This window comes from Piliocolobus tephrosceles, chromosome 1 (assembly GCF_002776525.5).
Source record: "Piliocolobus tephrosceles isolate RC106 chromosome 1, ASM277652v3, whole genome shotgun sequence".
NCBI classification, from domain to species: domain Eukaryota; kingdom Metazoa; phylum Chordata; class Mammalia; order Primates; family Cercopithecidae; genus Piliocolobus; species Piliocolobus tephrosceles.
Genome location: NC_045434.1, coordinates 118362528 through 118386376, shown reverse-complemented (window position 1 = coordinate 118386376; position 23849 = coordinate 118362528). Strand labels below are relative to the sequence as shown.

Below are 23849 nucleotides of genomic sequence, written 5' to 3'. Positions count from 1 at the left end.
CAGGTATTGAAGACTTCTTTAAAATAATAAACTATAAACCTGAGTCTTTTACAAAGCCAAATGTGGCTCCTATGTTAACCATATCTGTGTTTTTCACTTAAATTCAGAAATTCAGAAATAATAAATGAAAAAAGTTTTTTTTGTTTTGTTTTGTTTTGTTTTTTAAAGCCAACAGGGCAGGCACAGTGGCTCATGCCTATAATCTCAGCACTTTGGGAGGCCAAGGCTTGAGGATCACCTGAGGTCAGGAGTTCGAGACCAGCCTGGTCAACATGGTAAAACCCTGTCTGTATTAAAATTACAAAATTAGCCAGGCATGGTGGCACATGCCTTTAATCCCAGATACTCCGGATGTTGAGGCAGGAGAATTACTTGAACCTGGGAGGCAGGGGTTGCAGTGAGCCAAGATCACTCCATTGCACTCTGGCCTGGGCAACAAGAGTGAAACTCGGTCTCAAAAAAAAAAATTAAAAAAAAAAGCAAACAAACACTCATAAAACACTCAATACTGAAATATACAGATTAAAGTATTTTATAAATATTAATTTAATTTCCAAATGACTCTATGAGATGCATAGCCCTGTTATTCCATTTTACAGATGAGGAAGGAGACAGGGAGATGGGGTATGTTGTCTGCAATCTCAGAGCTGGTTAATTTTCCAAATCCAAAATTCAAGCCAGGGCTGTCCGACTTCAGAGTTAACATTGTTAACTACCATGTGTGTGATTTTAAAACACAAATATTTAATTATCATTATCATAACCTTTTTCATTCAACCATTACTGTATCTGTTAGATACCGAATGATACCTTTACCTTCATCTTTTATTTCTCAATTAAACAATAAATATTATGTTATTACCTGTGCCTACTCATATCCAACATTGTGTTTGTAAAGTTCATATTTTAGGGAAGACCTTCTACACTTTTACAAAGATAATATTTAAAGAAATAATTGGTGAACACACCTTTATATTTTAAAATCCAGACAGAAAACATGATGTTAATTTTTTTAAATGTGATAGCTTATTTTGTTTTCTTTCTTAAAGAAGTTCCACAGAGAAGACACAGCAAGGAGGATTTAGACATTAACTGTGAGATAGTAGAATTGTACCAATTTTAGGGATTTGGAAATGAGGCAAGAGCAAGTACCATGCTTATTTCTTTAATGGTATACATTAAGCTTGGCCAACCCATGAACCACAGTCCAAATGAGGCCCAGGAGGCTTTGAATGTGGCCCAAAACAAATTCGTAATCTTTCTTAAAATATTACTTTCATTAGTGTTTGTGTATTTTGTGTGTTCCCCAAGACAATTCTTCTTTTCCAATGTGGCCCAGGGAAGCCAAAAGATTGGACACCTCTGGTATACATTTTTCATAAGAAATGAACACTTTTCACACATTCGTATCTTGGGAAAGCCAATACTCCCTATGACTGTGTAAGCCCGCTACAGCCCAACTCTCTTGCTGTTGAAAACTATAAGCTCTGTATAAAACACAATCAACAACTAGCTGACAATTCTATAAATCATGCAGATTATAGGAGAGAGTCGACATTTGGAGAAATTAGCCTACAGGTATAACTTACTTGTGTTTTATTTTGTTTTGTTTTTGTTTTTGTTTCATATTTTATCAAGGTTTTGTCTCAAAGGTGGAATCCCGTGGCTGAGCAGAACAACTGTGTTCTGCCTAAAACTTTGAAAGAAACCCTGTGTTTCTGGACAGAGGAACTAGGAGAAAAATGCAGGTTAGAGAGTGTACAGGGAATCTGAGATGAGAAAAATGAAGAGGGAAATTGATTAATTTTTGTACGAACCATAAAAACCTCAGGCTATCTCCAGAATTAAGCATGTGTAACAGACCCAAACCAATTGAGAAAAAATGTAAAGAATTGAACTGAAATTAACACTACTATATGAGTCTCCTAATAGCTTCTGAATTTTGTTATGTGAGAGAGAAAATACCAATATTCTGACAGTTAAAATTTCCAAGAGTTAAAAACATCAAGGGGACTCAGTCATGGGGCAATCCTGCACTTTTGTGAGTTTTACTTGGAAGAACTCTATAAGGCCTGTAAGTGAATATCATAAAGATTTCCTCTCATGCTTCTGGAAGTGGGAGGAGAAAAGGAATCATGTTGAAAACACCAGAACATTCTGTTCTTCCTAAAAAAAGCATGCCCTCAGAGTAACCTGCTGGGATTTCATCATAGTTAACCTAACTTGAGAAAGGGAAATGCAAGCATACCGAAGATATCGCACGTTCAGTTCCAGACCACCATAACAAAGAAAATATTGTTGAGAATTTTTTCAGTTTCTCAGTACACATAAAAGTTATGTTTACACTATCCTGCCATCTATTAAATGTGCAATAGCATTAAGTATAAAATAAATGTCTGTACCTTAATATAAAAATACTTTATTGCTAAAAAATACTAACGATTATTCGAAACTTCAGCAAGCAGTAATCTTTTTGCTGGTGGAGGATCTCACCTCTTTATCAATAACTGCTTAGGGTGGTGGTTGCTGAGGTTTGAGGTAGCTGTATCAATTTCTTAAAATAAGGCAATGATGAAGTTTGCCATATAAATTGACTCTTCCTTTCATAAAAGATTTCTCTGTAGCATGTGATGCTTTTTGATAGCATTTTACCCATAGTAGAACTTCTTCCAAAATTGGAGTAAATATTTTCAAATCCTGCTGCTGCTTTATCAACTAAGTTTGTATAGTATTGTAAATCCTTTGATATCATTTAACAATATTCACAACCTCTTCACCAGAAGCAGATTCCATCTCAGAGAAAAAAAAAAAAAAAAAAAAAGTTTCTTTCCTTATCCATAAGAAGCAACTCATCTGTTCAAGTTTTATCATGAGGTTACAGCAATTCAGTTACACCCTTGACCTCCACTTCCAATTCTAGTTCTCTTGCTATTTCTGCCACATCAGCAGTGACTTCGCCTACTGCCATCTTGAATGCCTCAAACTCACCCATGAGTTTTGAAACAAACTTCTCCTCCCATGAATCACAAATGTTTTTATTGACATCTGCAATGGTAAATGTTTTCTAGAAAGTTTCTAATTTAATGTGTCCAGATTCATCATAGGAATCACTGTCTATGGCAGCCATAGCATTATGAAAAGTATTTCTTAAATAGGAAGGCTTGAAAGTTGAAATTACTATTGATCCATGGGCTGTGGAATGGATGTTGTGTTAGTAAGCGTGAAAACAACATTAATCTCCTTATACATCTTCATCAGAGCTCTTGGGTGACCAGGTTTATTGTCAATGAGCAGTAATATTTTGAAAATAATCATTCTTTTCTCAGCAGTAGATTACAACAGTAGGCTTAAAATATTCAGTAAACTATGATGTAAATGAATGTGCTGTCATTCTGACTTTGTGGTTCCATTTACAGAGTACAGCAGGATTTAGTATAATTCTTAGGGTCCTAGAATTTTTGAAATGGTAAGTGAGCACTGGCTTCAACTTAAAGTAGCCAGCTGCATTATCCCCTAATAAGAGAGCTTGAAGCTGTCCTTTGAAGCTTTGAATCCAGGCATTGATTTCTGTTCTCTAGGAATGTCTTAGGTGCTATCTTCTTCCAATAGAAGGCTGATTTGTTTACATTGGAAATCTGTTGTTTAGTGTAGCAGCTTTCAACAATTTACCTTAGGTAGATCTTCTGGATAATTGTCTGCAGTTTCTGTATCAGCACTTGTTGTTTCACATTGCACTTTATGTTATGAAGACAACTTATTTTCTTAAACATCATGAACCAACTTCTGCTAGATTTGATCTTTTCTACTGAAGCTTCCTCACCTCTCAGAGCTTTCATAGAATTGAGGAGAGGTAAGGCCTTGTTCTGGGTTAAGCTTCAGAATAAGAGAATGTTGTGGCTGGTTTGATCTTCTATCTAGACTGCTAAAACTTTCTCCATATCAGCAATAAGACTGTTTTGCTTCCTTACCATTCATGTGTTCACGAGAGTAGCACTTTTAATTTCCTTCAAAATATTTTCCTTTGCATTCATAACTCTTGCATTCACAGGGCACAAAGGGCCTGGTCTTTGGCTTATCTCAGGTTTCAACATTCCTTCCTCACTAAGCTTAATCATTTCTAGCTTTTGATTTCAAGTGACTCTTGAACACTTGAACCTGGGACTCTTCCTTTCCCTTGAACACACATAGGTCATTGTCGGGTTACTAAATGACCTCATTTCAATATTGCTGTGTCTCAGGCAACAGAGAGACTCAAGGAGGAGAGAATTTGAGAACAGCTGGTCAGTTGAGTCAGTTGAGCAGTCAGAACACAAAAAACATTTATCACTTAAGTTTACCAACTTATTGCATATATTATTATTATATATAAGATAGCATATGCTCATTTCATGTCTCTGTAACATATTTTGGTAATTCTCATGACATTTCAAATCATTTTATTGTTATAAGTGAAATGGTGATATGTGATGAGAGATCTTTAATGTTACAGTTGTAATGGTTTTGGGGTGCCATAAACCATACTTATAATAATAATGAAAAGTTTAAAATATTGTGAGAATTACTGAAATGTGACACAGTCATGATATGAGCACATGCTGCTGGAAAAAAATGATGTCAACAGACTTACTCGATTCAAGGTTGCCACAAACCTTCAATTTGTAACAAGAGCAATATCTGCAAAGCATAAAGCAAAGCATGATATAACAATGTATGTTGTGCCTAATTCCAGTTCAGCATGATCCTTCAGTGTGAGAGAAAGTAAATTCCCTACTACAGCTCCCTCTGGACTTCCACGTGGAAGTAGGACAATAACCCCAGCCCCCTTCAGCCATCCTGTTCCACCTAAGGTCATGGGGTAAGGGACTATGAAGCACTGATAAAGTTCAAAGTCCAGGGCTCAGGCTCACCAAAATCTGAGACCTAATCATAGAATGAGTCCCTTCCCCTCTCACCTTACCACCATATTGCTAAGGGCTTATTAACCACAGTTTCTTTTAACCAGTGCATCATGTTCACTTTTCAACACAAAATTAAAAGGCCTACTGCAAGGAAGAGAAACCACAGTTTAAAGAGACTGAATAAGAATCAAACCAAAGTCAGATACAGCAGAAAGCCTGGAATTACCTTTCCAGGACTTTTTGAAACTACGATTCCCATGCTAAGAGCTTTAATAAAAAAGTAGACAACAGGCAGGAACAGAATGACTAATGTAAGCAGAAAGATGATAACTGTAACAAATAATCAAAAATTTGTTGATTGAATAATTGAAAAGAAGCATACATTTGATGGGCTCATTAGTAAATTAAACACTGCTAAGGAAAGAATCTGAGTTTGAGGAGCTGATGATCAAAACTTCTAAAACTAAAAGCAAAGAGAAAAAAAGCTGGGAAATACAAAACTAAACAGGATATCTAAAAGCTTTGGGACAACTACAAAAGAAGAGACTACACACAATAGGAATACAAGGAGAAAGAGAAAAGAATAGAACCAACATTTGAAGCAATAGTGACTGAGAACTTCCCCAAATTAATATCAGACATTAAACCAAAAATCCAAGAGTATCATATTCAAATATCAGACCAAAAATCTAGGAATATCATATTCAAATATCAGAAAATCTAACATAAATTGAAAATCTTAAAATAATTTAGAGGGGGGAAATAAAGCAACTAACCTTTACAAGTGAAGATAAGAATTACATCTGACTTCTCAGAAACCATGTAAGGAAGAGAGAATAAAGTGAAGTACATCGTGTTGAGAGAAAAATACCGCCAACCTATAATTCTGTACCTAAGAAATCATTATTCAAAAGTGAAGGAGAAATATAGACTTTCTCAGACAAACAAAAATTGAGGAATTTGTTGCCAGTAGGCCTACCTTACAAGCAATGTTAAAAGAAGTTTTTCAGAAATAAAAAACTATGTAAGTGAGAAACTTAAATCTACATAAAGAAAATATTCAGAGAATGAAAAAATGAAGGTAATTTTTTTCTTCTTATTAATTGATCTAAGGTATAACAGCTTTTTCAAAATAATAGCAATAATAGATTTCACTGTATATATGCTTATATATAAGTAAAATGAATGATGGCAATGACAGAAAAGGCAGGAGAGAGGAATTGGAAATATTTTTATAAGGTACTTGCATTACTCATAAATCAGTACAGTGTTATTTAAAAGTTGACTTGGAATAGGTGTAAATTCATATTTAAAAACCTAGCCAGGTGAAGCAGGACATGCCTTTAATCCCAGCATTTTGGGAGGCCAAGGCTGGTGGATTTATTGAACCCAGGAGTTTGAGACAAGCCTGGACAACATAGTGAGACCCTATCTCTACAAAAAATAGAAAAGAATTATCCAGGCATGGTGGTACAAGCCTGTAACCCCAGCTACCTGGAGGCTGAGGTAGAAAGGATCACCTGAGCCCAGGAAATCAAAGCTGTAGTGTGCTGTGATCACAAAATACACTCCAGCTTGCATGACAGAGCAAAACCATGTCAAAAAAGAGGAAAGAAAGAAAGAAAGAAAGAAAGAAAGAAAGAAAGAAAGAAAGAAAGAAAGAAAGAAAGAAAGAAAGAAAGAAAGAAGGAAGGAAGGAAGGAAAGATCCTAGGGCAAATAACAAAAGAAGATTGACAAAGAAGTATAATTGATATTTGAAGAAAAGAGAGAAACATAATCATATAAGATGCGCTACTTAAGCCACAGAATGTAGAAAAATTGTGGAAGATAAGAATAGAAACAAAGAACAAGGGCAATAAATAAAACATAGTAACATATATGGCGAATATTATTCTAACTATATATATAATTGCCTTTAATATGAATGATTTAAATACACTTATTAAAGACAGATTGTCAGAATGGGCCAAAAAAAAAAAAAAAAAACACAAGGCTCAATTACATGTTGTCTACAAGAGATACACTTTAAATATAAAAAACACATACAAAGTAAAAGGAAAGATATAAAGAAAGGTATATTCTAAAACTAATAAAAAGAAAACAAGAGTAGCTAAATTAATTTCACACAGTGTAAACTTCAGAGCAGGGAAAAGTACTAAAGATAAAGTGAGGCATTACATGATAATATGGGTAAAAAGGTCAGTACACCAATAAGACATGCAATCTTTAATGTATATGCACCTAACAAAATATATGAGGCAAAGTCTAATAGATCTGGAAGGAAAAATAGATGAATCCACTATTACATTTAAATGGTAAACACCATTCTAACAGCAGTAAAAAAGATAGAGCAGGCAGAAATTAGTAAGGACAAAACTAATTGTCCTTACTTTTGAACTAAAAAACACTATTAGTCAAAAAAGATAATTTGCATATATATTCCTAAAACCAACAACAGCAGATTACTGATCATTCTAAAGTTCACATGGACATTCTCCAAGACAGACTACATTCATGACCAAAAAGAAAACTCTTAAAAATTTGAAAGAACACACATCATCCAATATCTGCTCTTAAATTGTAACAGTAAGATAGCTGGGAAATCCTAAAATAATTAGAAATGTAAAAACACACTTCTAACTAATACATGGATTGAAGACAAAATCTCAGGAGTAATTTTAAAATATTATAAACAAAATAAAAATCAAAAAGTAACTTTTCTTTGAGGGAAACCTATAGCATTGAATGAAATATTAGAAAAGAGGAAAGGTCTAAAATCAACTATCTAAGCTTCTATTCTGAGAATCTAAACAAAAAAGAGCAAAATAAATGTGAAGTAAACAGAACAAAAGAAAAAAATTAAATTACAGCAGAAATAATAAAACAGACAGCAGAAAGTCACCATAGAATTAGTATCCAAACCAAAACCTGGTTCTTTCAGAATATTAATAAAATTGATAAGCCTCTAGCAAAACCAACTAAGTAAAAAAGAGAGAAGTTACAAATTATGATTGTCAGGAAAAAAAGCGAGATATCACCACAGATCCCATGGACATTAAAAGGATGAGAAAATAATAAAATAATATTATGAAAAACTCTGTGCCTACAAATTTGATAAATTAGATGAAATAAATGAATTCCCTGGTAGATCCAATCTGCAAAAACTCATAAATAATTAGAAAATCTGAAAACGTCTATGTCCAATAAGAAGATTGAATAAACAAAATATTAAACTTTCTAAAGAGAACAAGATGGGTTCACTGGTGAAGCCTATCAAACATTTAAGGAAAAATATATACCAATTATCTGCAATCTTTTTCAGAATATAGAAGAAAAGGAATATTACTAACTGATCTTATGAGGCCACATCATCCTAATATCAAAACCAGGTGAAGTCATTAAAAGAAAATAATACTAGAGACCAATATCTCTCATGGACATAAATGCAAGAATCCTTAACAAAATATTATCAAATTTAATCCCATGGTATACAAAATAAGTAAATGCCATAGTCAAGTGGAATTTATCCCAGGTATGCAAAGCTGTTTCAACATTTGAAAATAAATTAGTATCACCATCAACAAGCTAAAAACAAATAAATTATCATATCATAGATGCAGAAAAGCATTGGACAAAATACAGCATTCATTCATGATTTTAAAACACATTCTGAAAACTAGGAACAGAAGGAAATTTTCTCAAACTGATCAGAAACAAGGCAAGGATGTTCTCTGTTAATATTGCATTTCTACATCATACTGGGAGTCCTAGTTGATACAATAAGACAAGAAAAGGAAATAAAATGTATTCAGATGGGGAAGAGAAAAATTAAACTTTTTCATAGATTACATAATTGTCTATGTAAAAAATCCAAAATAATGACAGAAAAGTTGGAAATAATAAATGATTGTTACAAGGTTGTGTATACAAGGTATATAAAACATCGATCATTTTCTTAAGAATAATTTGAAATTTAACACTCAACATCATTTACGTGAGCACTCAAAAAAGAAATACATTTGTATAAATCTAACAAAATAAATATAAGATCTATATGAAGAAAACTACAAAACTCTGATGAAGGATATCGAACAACTTGAAAAATAAAGATATTCTATGTTCATGGATAGAATGACACAGTACTGTCAAGATGTCAGTTCTCCTCAGCTTGATTTATAGATTCAATACACTCACAATTAATATCCCAGAATGTTATTTCGTGGATCTTTCCAAACATACTCCAAATTTATAAGAAGAAAAGCATCCAGAATTGTCAATTAACTCAATATTAAAGGTAAAGAACAAAGAGGACTGACACTATCTGACTTTCAGACTTACTATAATATTACAAGGTAGTATTGGTGGAAGAACTGATAAGCAGATCAATGGAATAAAGATCCTAGAAAAAGATCCATATAAATATACTAAACTGATCTTTGACAAAAGGAGCAAATGAAATACAATGGGGCAATGATAATCTTTTCAACTAATAGTGCTGAAACAACTGGACAGCCACACGCAAAAAAAATATCTAAATACAAACCTTAAACTGTTCAGAAAAATTAACTCATAATGATTCATAGACCTAAATGTAAAACACAAACCCATGAAACTCCTAGAACACAATACAGGAGAAAACCTAAATAATCTTGAGTATAGTGATGGCTCTTCAGACACAACACCAAAGATATATTCAATAAAATAATTTATTGATAATATGGGCTTTATTAAAATTTAAAACTCCTATTCTGAAAAGACAGTATCAAGAGCATCAGAAAAAAAGCCACATATCAGGAGAATGTGTTTGCAAAAGACATACCTGATAAAGGACTGTTTTCTAAAATATACAAAAAATTCAATATTCGACAATTAAAAAAAAACCAACAATCTGAATTAAAAATGCACAAAAATGTTGAACACCTCAACAAGGAAGATATACAGATGGAAAGGAAGACTATGAAAATATGTTCAACATGTCATTAGAGAATTGCAAATTAAAACAACAATGAGAAACCACAACATACTAAAAGGAAATAGTGCTGTTTTTGGGCAAATTCAAAACAGTGATGACAAAAATTCCTGGAAAAGTTGTGAAGCAAAAGAAACTCTCATTTCTTGCTGGTGGAAATCCAAAAGGGTACAGCAAGACAGTTTGGCAATTTCTCATAAAACAAAGCATATTCGTACAACAATCACACTTCTTGGTATTTCTTGGTATTTATCTAAATGATTTGAAAATTTATGCCCACATGAAAACCTGCACATAATTATCTAGTAGCTTTATTCATAGTTTCCAAAATTTAGAGGCAACCAAGATGTTTTTTAGTAGATAAATTGATAAATATGTGCTACATCCGGCTAGTGGAATGTTATTTAGCAGTAAAAATAAATGAACCTATCAGTCATGAAAATACATAGAAGCGGGCCAGGTGTGGTGGCTCACGCCTGTAATCCCAGAACTTTGGAAGGCCGAGGCGGGCGGATCACGAAGTCAGGAGATCAAGACCATCCTGGCTAACATGGTGAAAACCCTTTTCTACTAAAAACACAAAAAAATTAGCCTGGCGTGGTGGCGGGTGCCTGTAGTCCCAGCTACTCAGGAGGCTGAGGCAGGAAAATGGTGTGAACCAGGGAAGTGGAGATTGCAGTGAGCTAAGATCATGCCACTGCACTCAGCCTGGGTGACAGAGTGAGATTCCGTCTCAAAAAAAAAAAAAAAAGAGAGAATATATAGAAGAACTTTAAATGCATATTACTTGGTGAAAGGAGCTAATCTGAAAAGGCTACATACTGTATGACTACAACTACATACATCCTGGAAAAGCCAAAATTATAGAGGCAGTTAAAAAAAAAAATAGCAACTTCCAGGGGTCAATCAGGGAGAGAACTATGAATAGGTAGAGATAGGAAGATTTTTAGTGCAGTAAAATTATTCTTTTAGATATTAAAACGGTGAGTACATGTCATTACATATTTGTCTACACTCTTAGAATGTACGATACTAAGAGTGAACATGTAAACCATAGACTTTGGGCCATAATGATAAGTCAATGTAGTTTCATCTGTTGTAGTCAATTCACACTCTGGTATGGGATATTGATAATAGGGAAGGGTGTATGTTGGGGTGGGGCAAGGAGTATATGGGAACTCCTCGTACTTTCCGCTCAACTTCGCTGTGAAACTAAATGTACTCTAAAATAAAGATAGCTTATTAACAACAACAGCAACAAAGGCAATAAACAGATGCCAACCCTGAGATGGGGTGGACATTGAAACTCTCAGGAAGAGTTTTTAAAACAGCTATTATAACTCTCCTCCAAGAAGCAAGTGATACCCTATTGAAAATAATGAAAATATAAGAGTACCTAGCAGCAAAGTAGAAACTTCAAAGAGTGAAGGCTTCCTAAATTTGTTGAAAAACATTCATTTACCGATGGAAGATGCTTAATAAACTCAAAACAGAATAAATTCAAACAATATTATGACAACATACTTCCTAGTCAAACTACTGAAAAGCAAATAAAGGGAAAAAAGATCTTACTAGCAGCTAAAGTGGTGCATCAAGCACATGATAACAACAATGTGAATGTGAACTGTGCATCAGAAACACAGGGGCCAGAGACAGTGGAACAACATTTTTACAGTGCTAATATAGTAAAACTGTCAATCCAGAATTCTATTGTCAGTGAAAATATCCTTCTGTAACGAAGGCAAAAGAACATTCTCACATGTAAGAAAACTCAAGAGATATATCAATAGCATATCTGCTGTACAAGAAATGTTAAAGAAAACTTTTTAGACTGATGGAAAAGTGTATCCTAGAAAAATATGGAGCTTCAGAAATAAAAGATAAACAGAAATAACAAATATTTATTTAGATATAAAATTATATTATCTTAAAAGCTTTAAAACATTTGATTCTTTAAAGCAAAAACCATAACATTTGGTGGTATGTTCAATATATACAGGTCTAATAAGTATGACAACTATGCTATATGGATCAGTATGACAAGGAGATGGAAAGGTTTCTACATTACATACACACAATGATACAATATTAGCAAGAAATATATCATAAAATTTTGATACAAATTTTATAATTCTTATAAAAATTCCTTCTTAAATAAAAAATATAGCAAAAATCCAATAGGTAAAACAAAACGGAATACTACAAAATATTCAAATAAACCCTCAGCACCAAAAAAAAAAGACTGGAAGCAGGAAAGCAAGAACAAAGCATCAGAAAACAGAGAGTACAAAGAAAATACAAACAATAAGATGCAGACTTAAATCCAGCCATATCAATAACAAATCAATAGCATAATGTAAATTACATGTTTTTAGTTTCATGACACCAATTAAAAGGCAGAAATATATAGAGGGGATAAAAAAAGACTCTCCAATAACCTGACTCTAACAGGCACACTTTATGCAGACACATAATTTGAAAATAAATGGCCATAAAAAATAAATGGCATTCAAATTGTAGGTTAACAAGAAAAGGAGTGGCCATTCTAATACCACATAAAGTAGACTTCAAGACAAAAAATACTAGTGGAGATAAAGACAAATATTTCATAATAAAAAGTGACAAGCGGAAAGATCCAACAATGATAAAGGTGCATGTGCCTGAGAATATCGTATATGCAGAAAAAATGGCAAAATGAAAAGGAAGATACACAATTCTACAATTATGGTAGAAAATTTTAACACTCCTCAACGACTGATAGAATAAACAGACAAAAAAATAAGAAAAATAAGAAAAGATCTAACTGACATTTATAAAAGTCCGCATCGAACAATTTTACAATGCTCTTCCTTTTGAAACGCATTATTACATTAACTGAGACAGACTACATGTTAGACCATATATCAAATCTCAATAAATCGAAATGGATTGAGATTATACCAAATTTATTCTCAGAAGACAACAGAATTAGACACCAATATTAATAAACTAAGAGAAGGTCAAGTATCTAGACATTAAACATCACTATATATTTAGTGGGCTAGAAATAAAATAAAAAAGAATTTGAAAATTATTTTAACTAAATTACCATAAAAACTGACACAGTAAAATTGTGGTATGCAGCTAAAACTGTATTTAGAGAGAAATGTGTAATTTTAAATTTTTATACTGGGAAAAATAAACCTTGAAATAATAACCCTGTATTTTGAGAGGCTAGATAATTTTTCGTTTTCAAATTAATGATAGAAAAAAATAATTATGAAATATAAATGAGTCTGTTAAGAGTGATCATTAACAGAGCCTGAAACTGGTTTGTTGAGAATAACAACAAAATTTTCAAGTACCTGTTCAAATTATTGATCTGGGCGGAAAATTCGAATTATTAATATCAGGAATAAAAAGTAATTTTCCGTAGAAAATTTAAAGACATTAAAATTTAAAATAATGAAATGCTACAAACAACTTTATATGAACAAATCCAACAACTTAGTTGAACTAGAAAAATTTATTGAAAAATAAAACAATCTATGCAATAAGAAACATAAAAACTAAATTAACCTGTATCGAGTAAAGAAATTGAATACGTTAAAACAATTCTAAAATGAAAACAGGGCTTGAAATTTTCACTGCTTAATTCTATCCTGTATTCAAGAAGGAAATAACATCAGTAATATAAGAAAGTTTTCAGAAAATAGATGAGGAGAGATCACTGAGCAGATGAGTTTATGATGCCAGGATAATGCTATCAAAACCTAACAAAGATATTATCAATATAGATATTCATAGACTAGTATACCTTGCTAATATAGACTAAAACTTCTTAAAGATATTTTAGAAAATGAAATTATATGTTATATTAATAGGATAATATACTACATGACTAAAGAGGACTCTATATACATCTAAGGAATGAAAAGTTCTTTCTAAATATTTGAAAAATCAATCAATGTAATTCAATTTACTAACAGGAAAAAAAAAATCTACATGATCATTTCAATAGGTGTAGAAAAAGCATTTTACAAAATTTAGTACATGTTCATGATAACAAATATTTAGGAAACTAAGACTAATCGTAAATTTCAAACCGATAACAGCATCCAATGAAAACTTTCAGCCAACATCATACTTAATGCTGAAAGACTGAATTATTTTCCACATGAGGTCAGAAAAAAAAGTAAGAATACCTGCTTACACAAGTTATATTCAATATATATAAATGCCATATTCAATATATATCCCATTGATTGCCATAAGATAAGAAAAACAAGTAAAAAGCATAAAAATAGAAAACTTGTGAAATGGTCCCTACTTTCAGATTATATAATTTTTTACATTAAAAAAAAAAAAACCCTGAACTAATAAATGAATTTAGCAAGGCTATAGGACACAAGGTTAATACGAAAAATTATGTTTTCTATATTAGCAAGAAAATATTCAAATATGACATTAAAAAGAAATTCATTTACTGTAGCACTAAAAAGAAAAGTACTTAGGAACAAATTAAATAAAAGATGTCCAAGACATTTACCCTGAAATCCAGAAAACATTGTAAAAAAATTAAACAAGACCAAAATAAATGGAGAGTTATACTATGTACAGATGTACAGGAAATAGAAAAACTCCATGATCTTTCAAAATTTCAATTATCTTCATTATGATCTGTAGCTTAAATGAAATCTCCATTAAAACCACAACTTTTTATAGAAATTAATAAGTTTATTCTAACATGTGTGTAGAAATGAAAATGAGCCAAAATTAACTACAGCAATGTTTTACAAAGAATAAAAAGTAGGAGGATTTACCCACATGACTTAAAAACTTTCTGTTAAACTATAGTAATCAAGATATTTTGGTACTAGTAAAAAATAAATAAATGAATAAATATAATAAGGTAGAGAGTTCAGTAATAGGTGCACTAATTGGTAGCCAATTAATTTCTGATTTAAAGACCAAGGCAATACATATCATGAAAAGAAAGCTGTTTCAGAAAAATATGCTGAATGAACTGGATATCATTATGTAGAAAACAGTGAATATTAACCTTTACCTTACATCATACACAAATATTAACTCAAAAATGGGATATGACCTATGTGCAAATCCTGAAACAACAACATTCTGATACTAAAAATAGAAGAAAATCTTTGTGATCTTGGAGTAAAAGTTTCTTAGAACACGAAGAGTGTAAAACATAACAAAATTGATAAATTGAACTTTATCAAAATTAAAAGCATATACACTTTGAAAGACACCATTAAGAAAAAAAAAAGGCAAGTCACATACTGGAAAAAATATTTGCAAACTTCTATCAGACAAAAATTCTATATACAGGATATTTTGTAAAACTCTTAAAACTCCGTAAACTAAAGACAAGCAGCTCAACTTTTTTAAATGGGCAAAACATTTGAAAAGACACCTCACAAAACAATATGCATAAATGGCCCACAAGCACCTGGAAAAATGCAAACATATCAGTTAAGAGAGAAGTGCAAATTAAAACCACAATGTAACACTACAAAGCATCTAGCTAGAATGCCTAACATGAAGAAGACTGAACACATCAGAGGTTGGCAAGGATACATAACAACTGGAACTCTCATACACTGCTGAAGAAGGTATAAAATGGTTAATGCCACTTTGAAAAATAGTTTGATAATTTTCTTTTTTTTAATGTTAAGCATGCACCTACCAAATAACCCATGCATTCCACGTCTAGGTATTCAACCAAACAAAGCAAAATGTATACATGAATGTTCATAGTGACTTTATAGAAGCCATAACCTGGAAGCAACACAAATGCTCACTAATAGGGTGAATGAATGAACACATTTTGGTTTAGCTATGTGTTAAAATTCTACTCAGCAAAATAATAATAATAATAATAATAATAATAATAACAAATACAAAAAATATGGGTAAATCTTAAGATCATTATACTGAGTAAGAACTTCATTGCATGTTATATAAATAAGACAACATACTACATCACCAGTAGGGTCTATAGACCTCTAAGGATTGAAAAGTTGTTTTTAAATGTTTGAAAAATCAATCAACGTAATTTGACATACTGCTAATAACAGGGAAAAGAAAAATGAGTTAAAACGAGTTAAGTTAAAATGAGTGCATCCAAAAAAAAAAAAAGAGTGCATCCAGTATAATTTCATTTGTAAAAGTACCAGAAATGCTATAGTAATAAAAAGCTAATTAATGATTGTCTGGCATTAGGATAGAAGAAGGAATGAATTATAAAAGATGATGAGGAATCTGTTGAGTGAGATGGCAATGTTTATTTTCTTGATTATGATGATGGTTTCACAGTTGTATACATAAGTCACAACTGATTAAATGGTATACTTTTAATATTTGCAGTTTACTGTGATTCAATTATAACTCAATAAATTTAGAAAAAAATCACAAGAACCATGCTAAATGCATCTAGACTGGGAAAAGTGGATAAATGGAAAGGCTATCTCCATCTTATAACATTGTTCTATAGGAAAACTATCTCTAAAATTCAACTTTTAAGTGTGTATGTTGGTTAATATATGCATTAAAAAGATATGTGGACACCATAAAGCAATAATCAAACTCTTAATGGCTTTTGAGGTGACTTTACTTTTGGCCATCTCAAAAGCCATCTCAAAAGAGTTTGATAATCTTACATTTTTCAGGCCTTGTAGAATTATCAAATAGCATAGCTTTTATAAATTATTATTCATTGATTTCTCCATAGAAAATTACATTCAAAATATTTCCTGAGGAGTTTGAAAAAAATGCAAAATTTTCATCACAAAGCTTTTCTACTCAAATGGCTATCATAGGTCATATTTTACTCATTGCTTTAAGGAAATAAATAATCTCCCCAATGATGGCTATTTGTTAAAAAAAAAAAAAAGGCCTGCAATAATCTGTTTTGATTATTTAAAAAAAAAACAAAATATAAATAACAATGTTTTGAAAACTTGAACAATGGCTATAACTTGCTATTAAGTAAAGAAATTTTCCTGTTTTAAAGACTCCAAAAATAATTGTATTGATAATAAATACAAGCAATACAATTCTTCTAATTTAGTTTTCCTCACATCTTTGAATCTTATCAAGCAGGAAAAAAAATCAAGGCTGTTGATTACTGTTGGTAGGACTTTTTTTTATTTTTTTTGCTTGCATGGAAATACTCATTAAGTCAGATCACGTTCCACTTATTAAGATCTGTACTCAGGTGTTACCTCTGTCTAGAGGGGACAAATGTATTTAATCTCTACAAGGTACTTTGTAAAACTGCAGTGGCTCAGAAAAGAAGTACTGCATTTAGAATACAGACAGACGGACCCGTGAGGACTTTTAGAAGACAGACAGACGGACCCATGAGGACTTCAGTCACTGTTAGTCACCCATATCAAAAGTATTTGAAATGCACAGTTGTAAAATCATAAGAAAAAGAAGTTATAATAATGTTTGTAAAAGTACACATTAATGGATAAGTTAACAACATACAACCATGTTTATATTACATATGTATGTATGTGATTAAATCTATGTATATTTATATTTATACTAGTATCTTAAAGACTGTACATACATCAGCTCATTTTTTCTATAAGTCCTATGAGGAAGATTCTGTTATATTTCCCATTTGAAACTGATATAGAGTAATTATACAGAGAAGGGTGAATATTAAGCTATATGCTGGGATTCAAAATCAGATTTTTGTCATCCCCAAATCAATTCATATACTCACTCTGCTATGCTGAAATTATAAAGCCTGAGTTATGAGTCCATATGCTCATCTTGTGATAATTTTTACAACTTTTAATTGTTCAAACTTTTTTTTTTTTTTTTTTGAGACGGAGTCTTGCTACGTCGCCCAGGCTGGAGTGCAGTGGCCAGATCTCAGCTCACTGCAAGCTCCGCCTCCTGGGTTCACGCCATTCTCCTGCTTCAGCCTCCCGAGCAGCTGGGACTACAGGTGCCCGCCATCTCGCCCGGCTAGTTTTTTGTATTTTTTGGTAGAGGCGGGGTTTCACCGTGTTAACCAGGATGGTCTCAATCTCCTGACCTCGTGATCCGCCCGCCTCGGCCTCCTAAAGTGCTGGGATTACAGGCTTGAGCTAACGCGCCCGACCACAATTGTTCAAACTTTAAAATCATCTTCAGCTTTGCTTTTATCTGTATAAAGTTGAATTCTAAAAAGTCATTAGATTGAAACTCAAATATGACCATGTTTAATATTTTTTACCATAGTAGTATCATTCTATTAATGCAGGGTAGTGTATACATGAAATTACATACACTAAACAAATCTGCAACTAAATCTGACTTATACTATGTCTGAAAAAGTGACATTTCTAGTTTTCAGACTAATAAATCACTGGTATTATATTATCTTCATCATCATGACTATTTATAAAACACTAAAATAATGTATAGACAGTACAATTTCTATCTCCTGTCATTTTTTAGTTTAAATTCTATGTGTTTACTTGCAAAGAGTCATAAGTATATAGGTACTAGAATATAAACCAAAAATAAAAGGAAATACATACTCGAATAAGTTTTTATGAAAAGATATATTAAGATCAGGTAGAATGAACTAATTTTACAAAAGAGTGAGAATTTTAAATTCGGACTAAACATCTATATACTTGAACTACTTATTTTCTTCATGCTCTATTTTCAAGTGGAAAGAGACCAAATTGTTATTGCAATTTCATATATACATGCAATAATATAATTTAGAAAGTAAGACCTGAATCTTTTATCTGATGGCTATTTGAGTATATGAATTAGATAAATACTAAATTTCATCCAATTCAAAGTTTCCTACTCTAAAGCTGTCTCAATATTTTTATTAAGTAAAAATAGTTTCCCTCTATAACTGGTCAAAGATTGTAAAAGATAAACCTGAGAGAGTAAGTTCTGTATTCATTAACATTTTATAAACTAACTACACTAAATAGTAAGTAAATGTTCTATTTAAAACTTCATAGGGTTTCATGAAACTCTAAGATGCAAAACAGCTTAATAAACTTATTTTTCACTACTCATTGTCATATTTGCTAAAGGTTTCATTAAAGAATCCTTTCAACATTACTTTTCTTAATGTTTTAATAGTTCCTCCAACTAAAGAGCTGGAGTTACTCCAGGATTCAGAATGTGGCATATAGTGTTACAAAGCTAAGAATCAATTTTTTAAAAAAGAAAGAAATTCCATTGATATTGTTCCTCTGTCTTACACATTTATGTTCCTGGAAAATAAGGTGTAGTTTACAAAAATAAATCATAATTTATTCATAATTCACATGAAACATATTTATGAATGTTCAAAAGGTTTTTCAAGACTAGAAATTATATTAATATTTATTTATTGAATGAATAAATAATTGTTTATCATCATATACATGCAATCAGTGTTAGATATTGGGAGATCTGAGAGCGTATTTCCATTATATACTACTCAAATCAGTTTATCATTTACATAATCCAGCATGATATGGTAGTTTAAAATATTTTATGTAGAGTTAAAGGCTTAGGTACACACTTGTGGAAAAAAGTCAGAAACAACAGCATCTCAAATAACATGGAACTTTCACAAATGTTAATTGTAATAAAAATTTTAAATAAAACTACACTGTAGGTTATGTATATAAGTACAGGAACGAAATAGTCTAGCGTCAGCTAGACTATTTCATAAACATTGTTCTGTTTATGAAAATACATACTGTCTGTATGTTTGTGTATATATATGTCTGTGTGTGTACACATGTGTATATGTATATTTACACATCATAAAATATAGCAAATCTCCAGGTGCAACTGTCTATTAATTTGTAATATATTACACAGCTTTACTTCGCTACACCTTGACAAAGAAATGACTCAAATTGTTTAAAAACAACCACCAAAATAATAAATCATGCCTGGAGCGTGCATGCTTTAATTGTGTCAGAATTCAGATCATTCATTCTTTTAAAAAATGACTAAATGAAAATTAAAGCACAAAATGCCATATCCAATGATTGGAGAACTAAAAGAATGTGATTATCATAATTAGTGAAATATAATTAGATGGAAATATCTTACCATGATCTTTACATTATTTTTTAAAGTGATTTATAAACTTAAAATTCATATTTTGCAATATGATCTCTATTTTACCTTAAAAAAAATTCACAAAGAACAGAGGAAGGCAAAACATATGACTTGTATATACATCTCTCTAAATTAACCTCCCATAGAATGAAATGAAGAAAGTGTTCTTTTCTGCAAAGAAAATAATACAAAGTACTAAGAGTTAAGCTGTTTGTCCTTTCCAGGAGAATAGCATGTCTGTGTTCAAATCAACCAATCCCTGTAAATGTTTCCCAGGCGTTACAGTCACCATTGTCTGGTCATTCTCTTACTGAAGAATAGAAAACATCACTGCTATACTCACAGAGGAAGAAACTAGGTCACCCTTTAGAGTTTCAACTTTGCTTCATAACATATTGCTATAAAGCAGTATTTTTACCATTGTTAACCCAGTTCATTTGATTTGTCAATATTCAGCTTAGAGTTTGATTTATTTTTACCTCAAAAACTTCTTCATCCAAAATCCTTGTTCCAAAAACCGTGATTCCATTGGTATCAACAATTGCTCTCTCACTTCTATCAAGTGGTTTCGTGGTTTTCTTCTTACAATCAACAATCATTGTCACAGTTTTCTTCTCCACGCTGATTGCTACCCGATGCCACCTAAAAAAGACAAGTAATTATTTTGTAAGCTTCAAAAAACCAGTGGTTGCCAAAGCGTATTCACATTAAAATACTGTGTATTTTAAATTATAAAAATGAACTGAAATCATATAAAAATGTAGGCTCATTTATTAAGCAGCCGCTTAACAGGTGACTACTTACTCTTTACCCAACTGTGCTAGGTACTCAAAAGGACACAAGCAGCATAAAATGCACAGTAGAATCAGCTGTCTGTGCTGATAAGGAAGTGCCCATCCTTTGCTTCACTTTGTGTTGTAGTAACAAAAGCTTAATCTCACTGTGTCCTGATGAAGGTATTTGATAGAGATTAGGGTGGGATATGGGGTAAGTAATAGTTTCCAAGTACGTAAATGCTTTCTTCCAAAGTGGAATTCCATTTAAAAAAAACAGCTCTAATGATCCCCTGAGATTGACTGTAAAAGGGTATGTCTACTAATTGAATGAGTGCCCCATCTAGAGCAAGTCAACGTCCTAATTGTAAAACACAATGTGCTTCTCTGTCTTTATTCACATTTATTTCAAGTGCTTTCATTATTTTTCCACTTTAATTTCAAGACAGTTATAGATCACTACTGTAGTCAGGATCCAAGACTGAGACACATTATCTTTCCTTCTTTCCAGGGTTGGCAGGAAGTGGAAAACTGAAAGAAAACATAGTCAACACATGTGTGGAATGAGAGTCTCAATTCACTCTGCAGCTACTGCTCCAACTAATTCAGAGCAGTGATGACAGGCTTGGCTGGGGAGACATGGCCAGCCTTTTGGAAATGCACATTCTCTAACCATACTGTAAAATGGTGGGTTTTATTAACAAGGTATGGTGCTAACATAAACCATTAAATGAAGCCCACTCAGATTCTGCAAGCCAGTCTGGTTTATATTTTATTTTTTTTCCAAATGAAAAGTGCTAGATTAATATTCCAGAAGTGTCTAGGACTAGATCCATAAAATAAAATACCCAAAAAGTTGCAGGAGCCTTCCTAAAATGTCTGTTTCATGTGACTTGGCATGGTGACCAAGTGTATTTCCATATACACTTAATCTTTGGTCTTTCCACTAGAACATTCAACTGGCATAGGTATCTGCTTGGTATGAATTGAGCAAAGATTTATACAAGGAGCTACTTAATAGAGTGAGAGTAAAATTTACACATACTTCATGCCAAGAAATCTGTGTCTTCACTTAAACCATTCCCAGTATTATAGGTATGTGCTTTTCATTAACAGAAAAAGAAAAAAAACAATTTCAATAATTAAAATTGATTAGAACTCTAAACTTGATATTTTTGTTTAATTAATGTAGGCTGTGATAATGATATGTCATAATTATGATATCATATATAATATTCAAAATACTAAATTAACATTTAGCCTTAGAAGCATTCTTAAGTATTCTTTTTCTCATACTACACACTCCTATAGTCAGAAAATTCTATCAGTTCATAAATTAAAAAGTATAAATAGAATCCATTGTGTGTCAACTTAATCCAAGCTGCCATCTTTCACAGCTAGACTCCTAACTGACCTCTGCTTCTACTCTTATGCAACCAGAGCCACCTTTTAAAAATATAAGTCAGATCAAGGGTCTGCATTCTTAAAAACTACCAAATACAATACTCACAGTAAAAACCGAAGCCCTTACTCTGCTTCATATGAGGGTCCCCTAGCCTTCTATAACCTCATGAGTTCAGACGCTCCCTGGACTCCCAGCATCCCAACCACAAGGATGCCTTTTTATTGCCCCTTGCACAGGTTCTTCACTCTGGAAGGATTGTTCTTTCTCCATATCCCTACATGGCTATACTCTCACTTCCTTTGTGATTTTACTTAATGCAACCTCATCAAAAAAATATGAGTAAAACCTCATGTTTTACTTTAAGGATTCATTCATATTAAACTGCCCTATCTAAAATAGTACACTCTACATTTCCTACCTTGATTTATTTTCATTCACAGAACTATCAGCACTTCACATATTTAAGCTCCAGGAGTGGAAAAACTTCACCTGGGTTGTTCATTGATACAACTGCTGTACTCTACAGACTGCCAGCCCAGTGGTGGCTAATAGATAAGTACGTATGGAATGAATGTTCATTCATGATGAATGTCATGATTGTTCTTTAAAAAAATCAGAGTATGCTTAAATACCAATATTTTTGCATCTAAATTATTATCTCAGTTGAGCTCCACAAATATGTCACATTTTAACAGTCTCAAGTAAAAGTATAGGACCTATCTAGCACACAGTAAGCATTTAATAAATTATTATTGAAGGAATATATGAATGAAAAAAATGAATACTATTAGATATGAATTGTATTCAATATATTATCAAGATAATATTTTACTACTGTGATATATGTAAATATAACTTCTCGTTCTGTTTGATAATCAATTAAAAATATTTATTGAACATCCTCCTTTTTTTGTTTTTCATTTGTTCATATTTTACTTTAAGGATTCATTCATATTAAACACTGCCTGTTAGTTTTGAATAGAATGTGGTCTGGGCTGAAATAAATTGAAGCTTTTTTTTTTTTTTTTTTCAATTAGGAAAGTAGGATTAAGGAAAAATAAGGTGTGAATAATAAGATAAGTTCAAAATATTTTCTACAATTACCAAATATAGACTAAAATCTTAGTATGGAGTTTGCTAACAGTCAAAAAGAGAAACACAGTGTGCTATTATATCTAATTTGTTTATAAGATAATAATGTAAATTAGTTGTAAAAGCCTTGTTTTTTTTTTTTTTGTAACACTGAGACTTGAGAATTTCTCTGTGGTCCTGACAAAAATGTAATGAGTGTCAGTGAGCACTGCTACTTCCTTCTTATATCTCTGACCAAATGTGCTATTTCGGATAAAGTTGTTTTTAGAGGCAAAGGAGCGCAGTGCGAGCCTGACTTCCTGAGTTCAAACCCCATCTCTATCACTCTCCAACTATATGACCTTAGGCAAGTTACTTAAACTCTCTGAGCCTCAGTTCCCTTACCAGTAAAATTAGTTTATTAACATTACTTTCTTTTTTTTTTTATTTTCAAATGAGCTTTATATTGTAGTAATATTTAATTGAATCTCAATAGCATAATATTGCAACAAGTTTTATTTTTATAGAATTCACAAAATATTTTTATATAGAGATAAGATTTGAATACACATCAGTTGAATCATCAATGTTTTTAATATGAATTTGTTTTGTATAAAATAATCAAAGCTGAAGGCATTCTTT

At 32.0% G+C, this 23849-nt stretch overlaps 1 protein-coding gene across 1 annotated transcript in view; it reads right to left on the bottom strand.

Annotated features, from left to right (window-relative positions):
* Window positions 1-23849, bottom strand: part of COL11A1 (collagen type XI alpha 1 chain) — a 223445-nt gene that overhangs the window by 168385 nt on the left and 31211 nt on the right. The window contains exon 4 of the mRNA XM_023190917.2: window positions 20438-20600. Coding sequence (XP_023046685.1) covers window positions 20438-20600 — 163 coding nt within the window. The remainder of the gene's footprint in view (window positions 1-20437; window positions 20601-23849) is intronic.